This window comes from Abrus precatorius, unplaced genomic scaffold (assembly GCF_003935025.1).
Source record: "Abrus precatorius isolate BTA unplaced genomic scaffold, Abrus_2018 Scaffold9, whole genome shotgun sequence".
Taxonomy (NCBI): domain Eukaryota; kingdom Viridiplantae; phylum Streptophyta; class Magnoliopsida; order Fabales; family Fabaceae; genus Abrus; species Abrus precatorius.
This window is the reverse complement of record NW_020874439.1, coordinates 3,513,950-3,521,780: the sequence shown is the minus strand read 5'-3', so window position 1 is coordinate 3,521,780 and position 7,831 is coordinate 3,513,950. Positions and strand designations below refer to the sequence as shown.

Below are 7,831 nucleotides of genomic sequence, written 5' to 3'. Positions count from 1 at the left end.
ATGGCTGTCCCAAACAACGTTTGTACCCATCTTACGTTGGGTACGTGTCCATGTACTGCAACAGAGACAGACGTGTGTGATTCTAAAAGCAATGTGTGTACTCATTTAACGTTCAGTCTGTGTCACTTTACAACAGCCTCCTCAACAAAGAAAAGGAAACGTTGCCATAAAGGTCCTTTTGTTGCAAGAAAGAAAGCACGCATAGACTTGGTGGTACAAGATGATGTTCTGGTGGAACACGATGATGATGATCCTTGGAAGATAAAAAAAGGGTTGAAAGAGAGTGATTCCAACAGCAACGAGGTTTGCACCCATTTAAAGTTGAGTGTGTGTCAGTGCGCTAGAGCTGAGATACATGTTTCTTCAACCAAGAAAAGGAAACATTGCCACAAAGGTCCCTTTGTTGCAAAAAAGAAGGCATGCAAAGACTTGGTGGTACAAGATGATGCTCTGGTGGTACACGATGGTGATGATCCTTGGAAGATAAAAAAGGTGTTGAAAGAGAGTGATCTTGGCAATATGAGTAGGCTCATGCTAGGGAAGGATTTGGCAGAAAAGTTTGTGTTGCCTGTGTTGGGTGATGCTGTTGAGATTGAGAAGGGAGTTAGTGTTAAGATTTGGGATGTGGACACCTACACCATGCACTCTCTTGTTTTCAAGAAATGGGTTTCTTCAAGATGCTACATTTTTATGGGAAAATGGGTCCAAGATTTTGTTAAGAGAAGGGGCTTGAAGAAAGGGGATGAGATTGGCTTTTACTGGAATCCATATACTAGTCACTTCCACTTCTCTGTTCTTAGGGTCAATTAAGATGAGATAACTTGTGTACAAAGAGCTTAGAATCATTCAAAATTGTGTATTTTGTTTAATAATTTTTAGCAGTTGTGAGATTGGAGCGGTTTAAATCATTCCTTCTTTCATTTGTTATAAACCTTCTCTGGATATTATGCTGTTGATTTTATGTATACACTTTCTATAGAAATAATATATATAAGTCAATTTAATTTTTTTTTTGCTATATAAGTTATACATTTTATTGGGTCCATGCTACTACTACATTTATTGCTTGTTCCAAAATCATGGTAGACTATCGATGAAGAAATAAATCTTACGGAATTACTCTTCAAATTAGTTGTTTCTAAAGTATGTTGTTTTTGTGGTTTAAAGTTTAAATTCTTTTGGATTCTTGTAATTGAAATTTCATATTAAGATTCTATGCATGTGGAAATCTCCAATTGTTGAAAGTGCAATTTAATGTTTATCGACTACATATTTGGTGACCAATGTGACGCAATTTTATGATAACACATAATTATTAAACTTTGACTAATATACTTTCTATTTCGACCACTCAATTGTCTCTTTCAAGAAAGGGTTTAAAAAAAAGTCAAATGCCCCTATAATTTGAATTCCTAGTGTCCTCTGCCTTCAAGAAATATCCTTATAACCATTTTGGTTGTGGATAAAAATTTGAAATGGAATGCTAATTTTGCGTTTAGTACTTTTCAACCATTGAACTTGCTATTTTCTAAGAGCTTGTTTGGTTATTTCAAATTCTAAGAGTACATAGTTTTGGTTATCTATTTTTTAAAAGAATGGTAATTTCCATGACCTTGTGGTTATCTGTTTTTTTAATTCAAGATACTACAAATTTATGGGAAAATGGTTCCCAGATTTTGTTAAGAGAAGGGCCTTAAAGAAACGGGATGAGATGGTTTCAACTGGGATCCATATAATAGTTACTCTAATTTCTCTGTTCTTAGGGTCGATTAAGATGAGTAGAATAAGCTTTGAAATCATTAAAAAGAAGCGTCTTTTTAGGATTGGTGGGATTTTAATCATTCTTTCTTTAATTTGTCGTAAGCCTTTTCAGGATTTTTCGGGGGCTATGTTTTTATGTGTATGGTTTATATTAATAACCTAAGTCTGCACTTTTTGTCGGCTATATAAGGTGTCTATGTTATAGCTTCTATGCTACAACATTTGTTGGTGGTAATAAATATGTTGCTTTTGTAGTTTAAGGTTACTACGAAATTATTGTAATTAGAATTTCACATTACGATACAAATTGATTCTTGATTATAGTTAGCTCGCTATGAGTTGATGCATCCATGGCAATTGTTTTGATATTCTGATATATGCAGACATAGCTCGTTATTCACTTGTATAATTGTACACAGTTTACACATCTATGAACTGAGCCAGTTACAAAAGAGGCTTCGCAGACCCAATTTGTAAAAGGATGATATGTGGATCAAAGACAAAAAAAAAAAAAACTTTTGATTGCAAGAATTCTGGTTTTGATAAAGGTGGTGTTATGACAAAAAAAAGAAAAAAGGTGATAAGAAGAATAAGAAAAAAATATATTGTTTTGTTAGAAGTACTAATAAAAATAAAATATTACACGAGTTATAAATTTGAAAAATTGTGAATAAAAGTGTGTTACGGTGAGTTAAAGATCATAATTCTTTAGTTAAGGGTAATATTTTTTTTTTTTTATAACCATTTAACATTTATGGAACAATTATTCTTCGATGTAAATTAAATATTGTAATATTACTATTATAAATAGTGAATTATATTTATGTATTTGATATAACAATATAATAAAATTCTTTTATTATTATAATTTTTTTCTTTTATTTCTAACAAAGTAGTATCAAGAGCTCAATTTTTAATTTCCATGTCTCATTAGAAAAAATCATGATAATTGGTGTTGACGCATAAAAGTCTTATTAAGATCTCAAGATGTTTGAAGAATTGTGTAGAGAAAAGTTATGATAAGCCTCAAGATGAGGCTATTTTATCACAAAATGAGAAAAATGTCCTGACAAAGCAAAAGAAAAAAGATCAACAAACACTTGCATTTATCCATCAAGTTTAAATGAAGTCATGTTTAAGGTAATGTTTATGTAATCACCTCTAAAGAAATTTAAGAGATTTTGAAAACGATTCTCAAAGAAGTTGACAAGGTCAAAAAGGTGCATTTATAAGCTCTACCAAAAGAGTTTGAATCCTTGTGTATGAAGGAATCTGAGCTTATTTTTTATTTTGGTAATTAGAGTGGCTATGAAGCATGGAGTGGAGTTCTATTCAGCAATAATAGCATGAACTGAGCTCTAATGCAGCTGTTTAGGAATAAAAAAGAAGAATTATAATAATAGAAAAATTTATTATATTGTCACACTAAATATATAAGTATAATTCGCTATTTATAATAGTGATATTATAACCTTTAACTTACATCAAATAATAAATGCTATGTAAATGTCAAGTGAATGCAAACAAAAAATTATTGCTTTTAACTAAAAAATTATGGTTTTTAATTCACACTAACACGTATTTATTCATAACTTTTCCATTTTGTAACTCATGTAAGAATTGGAGTGTGGAAGAATTTTTGAGAATTTTTAATTAAGGGAGGAGGTTAGAAATAATAGTTAAAAATAAAGTGTTACATGAATTATAAAGTTGAAAAGTTGTGAGTAAATGTGTTAATGTGAATTAAAAATCATAATTCCTTAGTTAAGAACAATAATTTATTTTTGTAACCACTTAACATTTACGAAATAATTATTCTTCGATATAAATTAAAATTTATAATATCACTATTATAAATAGTTAATTATACTCATATATTTGATGTGATGATATAATAAAATCCTTTTATTAATATAATTCTTCTCTATTATTTCTAACATTTTCAACTTTTAAGACTCATTTACGTGTAATGACTTATAGCTCACTGTAACAACTAATAACTTTCAATTATAATTCATTTAAAACAACTTTGGCTAACACTTAAGAGATCAGAAAAATTGGATCATATAAAAATTTAAAATATCTTAATAATTGTCTACCTTAACTTTAATTCTTTATATCATCAGCAATTAAGAACAACTCTCTTTACAATAAAATAATTTTTTTTCAGATAGTACAGCATGCTAGGTTTTTGGTAAGAGTTATACGTTTATTGTAGGGCTGTGCAATGATGTTTAACTTTACTAAGTAGACAAGAAAATGTCATGGAATGCGGTTTTATTTGGGAATGAGTTTGCATTTAGAGTATGATTTAACAAGCTAGTCTCAGTTGATGGCACTCAGTTTATTTAACAAAAAAATTGTAGTTCAATGAAGCTTTAACTACAACGTATTGTTATCAATTTGAGGCGGCTGATTTGTTTCGAAGAATGTCAAACTTGTATCATAGAAAAGAAAATATGTGAAACTCTTCTTTTACAAGTATTGAAATAACTTTTTTTTATTTGAAAAATGATATTTATATGTTTTCTGCCCAACTAATTAACATTATTACAGTAAATCTTTCAGTTTTAACCCAATAAAATTTATCTCTCTTCTTTCTTTTATTAAATAGATACATTTCTGAATAAAAAATACGGATACTATAACTCAAAATATAAATTCATTTTGAACATAAAATTTGCATTCAAGTATTGTAAATTTGTTTTAAGAATCTAAAATAAAAATAAAAAAATAAAAAAAATAAAAACTTGATATTACATAAAAATGAAAAATTGGAGCACCGAACATTAAAAACAATTAATGGCTGTCTCTCTGTGTAAACTAAATATACAATCAAGACTTGAGATCTCTTAATTTGATTAGTTATGAAATATAATCGTAAGAGATAGTCTCATAAAAAGCAGAACGTTGAGGCTTCTATATATAAATACTTGAACACTGTTCTGTCATTTCCATGCAAAAGCAATACGACTCAGAGACTCTGGTTCTGATTTTTTACCAGAAATCTTTCTAATGGCTGTCCCAAACAACGTTTGTACTCATCTGATGTTGGGTCAGTGTCAATGTACTGCAACAGAGACAGAAGTGTGTGATTCCAAAAGCAATGTTTGCACTCATAGCGAACTAACTAAATCAAGAACCAATTGCTATCTTAATGTGAAATTTTATTTACAAGAATTTCATAGTAACCTTAAACCACAAAAACAACATACTCATAACTACTAATTTTACGATTGATTTCTTACGATTTGTTCCTACGTACATTCGTGGCCTAGCATGTTAGTGGAACAAGCAACCGATGATGTAGCATAAAAGCAATAAAGTAGACAATTTATATATTAGAAAAAAGTGCAGAACTGTGTTATTAATAGAAAGCATATATATACTACACATACAAACATCAAAAGTCTTGATTTTGTTTATGTTAAATTGATTATTAATTTATTCGTGGCTTTTATTAAATAAACACAATTTTACATTTTATTTTATTTTTTAAAAAATATATAATACTTGAATGTCAATTTTATATTCAAAATGAATTTATATTTTCAGTTATAATATCTGTATTTTTTATTTAGAAATGTATCTATTCTATAGTAAAAGAAAGGAGAGAGATAAGTTTTATTGGGTTAAAACTGAAAGATTTACTGTAATAATGTTCATTATTTGTGCAGAAAACATTTAAATATCATTTTCAAATAAAAAAAAAGTTATTTCAAAACTTGTAAAAGAAAAGTTTCACATATTTTCTTTTTTATGATACAGGTTTGACATTCTCAAAAACAAATCAGCCGCATCAAATTGATAAATATAAGATGTATTTAAAGCCTCAACCAATCGAAATACAATTTTAAAAATTTAATTATAAAAATTCAAAACATTAATTTTTAATATAGCTCAACTTAAGTTTTTCAAATATAAAAATTTTATATTTTAATTCTATTATAGCAAGCTCTCTGTTACATTTTAATATAGCCTAAACATTAATTTTATATTTTAATTTTAATTCTAATTATACCTTAAAAAGAAATATTAAAAAAAAGTTATTTTAAATATTCAAGAAATTGAGATTTTTTATCTATAAATTTAAATATTTAAATTTTTATAATTTGTTATAACAAGCCATTTTACTAACATATTTACGAGTCATTTAATTTGCTAACTCACCCTAACTTTCACTTATATCTTATAAGTATTTTTAAATTTAAGTTAAAGTTTTAAAAAATAATGAAAAAATATTTAATTTTATAAAAAAATAAACATAATTAATTTAAAATATTTAAATTTATAAAAAAAATAAACATAATTAATTTAAGTAAAACATAAAATTAAACATTAAAAGATAAAATTATATGAATTAAAAGAAAATTAATAAAATCCTACTGTGTAAAAAAAAAGGAGTAATGTTCATTTGAATTACATAAAAAAGAGAAAATCAAGTCACTTACATTTCCAAATAGACACAAAAAATTCTCTTTTATTGAAAATGATTTTTCTATTTTATATTGTGTACAGAAGTTGTAACATATTTACAAATGAGTTTGTTAATATATAATGATATTTTATTTTATAATAAGAATTGTAATTCCCATTTTTATTTTAAAAAATTATATTAAAATTTAATATTAAATTTTAAGAGTATGAATATGCTTAGAAAAGGTTGAAACTTAATTCTAACACCCTTAAAACATTTTTTTTATTAAATATGGTTACCTTAATTTCACTTATATAATTATTAAAATAATTAGAATATATTGATAATACGTATCAAATTTAGACACTTACATATTTTAATAATTTTTATAAAATATAAAATTTATCTATTCAATAATTAAATTATTTTATATTATCTTCATAATTATATATCAAATATTATATTTGAAGGTTTGTTATAAAAAAATTTATATTTATTTATATTGTAAAAATATAATATCTATTAAAATAAAGTAATATGATAAATTATCTATTAATTTTATTTTTTATGAAAATTTATAAAATTAATTTAATTAATAAAAACTTTCAAATCAATAATTGGATTCATTAATTTTGTACTTTATAAAAAGTAATTAACCATTTGTTAAACTATCTCTCGTTTTATTAAAGATACAGCTTTGATTGATTTTTACTGATTTTGGTCCATTCATCATAAATTTGACTAATTTTTGCATTGGTAAATAATTGGAATACTCACAATCTACTCTTTCTACATATGATGCATGTTACTTAATCGATGTGAGTTTGGGTTGGTGATGACGACTCTAATGATTGATAGTCACTATATATTTGACCTTTGATCAATCTCCATCTTCAGAAGATCATCAATATATTTTGGTGGCTTTAGATTATTTTACAAAATGGGTAAAAGCTATCCCTCAAGATCACCAATATTGACTACTAGAGCCCCAGGAATAGGTGTTATATCAATCCACTTATCCTTGGAGGCCACCAACATGGTCTTGAAGAAGCATTGTGAGAAAATCATTATCAGAGTGCTTGGTGGTTCTAGGGATGGCAATGGGTAGGGTATGGGTAGGGTACTACAGTACCCATCCCCATACCCGCGTTTTAAAAAAATACCCGTACCCGGATCCATACCCGCGTGGGTATGAACATTAATCCCCGTACCCGTACCCTCTGGGTACCCGCATACCCGTCTTGTACCCATTACCCGCGCTTGTTTGAGAAAAAAATGTTTATAAAGAAAAATATGTTTATATAATTTCACATAAGTAGCATAATAATACAAAAATTCAATATGTAGTTGTCGAACAAGGTACAAATATAGATAAAAAAACAAATATTCAAAGATCATAAATGTTAAATGTATCTTAATATAATAATTTTCTAGACTAAAATTCTTAGAAACAATAAGCAAAACTAAACACACAAGTTATTTGTCAGTGATAATCCTATCTTGTGTGAGATTTGATTGATTGGTAATGTCAGAACGACAACGAAATAGATCTGTACAATGGTTGTCCCTTCGTGTGGGATCACTTAGTAACCTCTTGTGACGGCATTAAAAACTAACTCTAATGAATAACATTTTATAGTTATTAAGTTTTAG

At 27.2% G+C, this 7,831-nt stretch overlaps 1 protein-coding gene across 1 annotated transcript; it reads left to right on the top strand.

Moving 5' to 3' along the window:
• On the top strand, window positions 1-810 carry LOC113850602. The gene is made up of 2 exons (XM_027481183.1): window positions 1-40; window positions 137-810. The coding sequence occupies exons 1-2, from the start codon at window positions 1-3 to the stop codon at window positions 808-810; spliced, it is 714 nt and encodes a 237-aa protein (XP_027336984.1).
• Window positions 811-7,831: the final 7,021 nt, after the last annotated feature.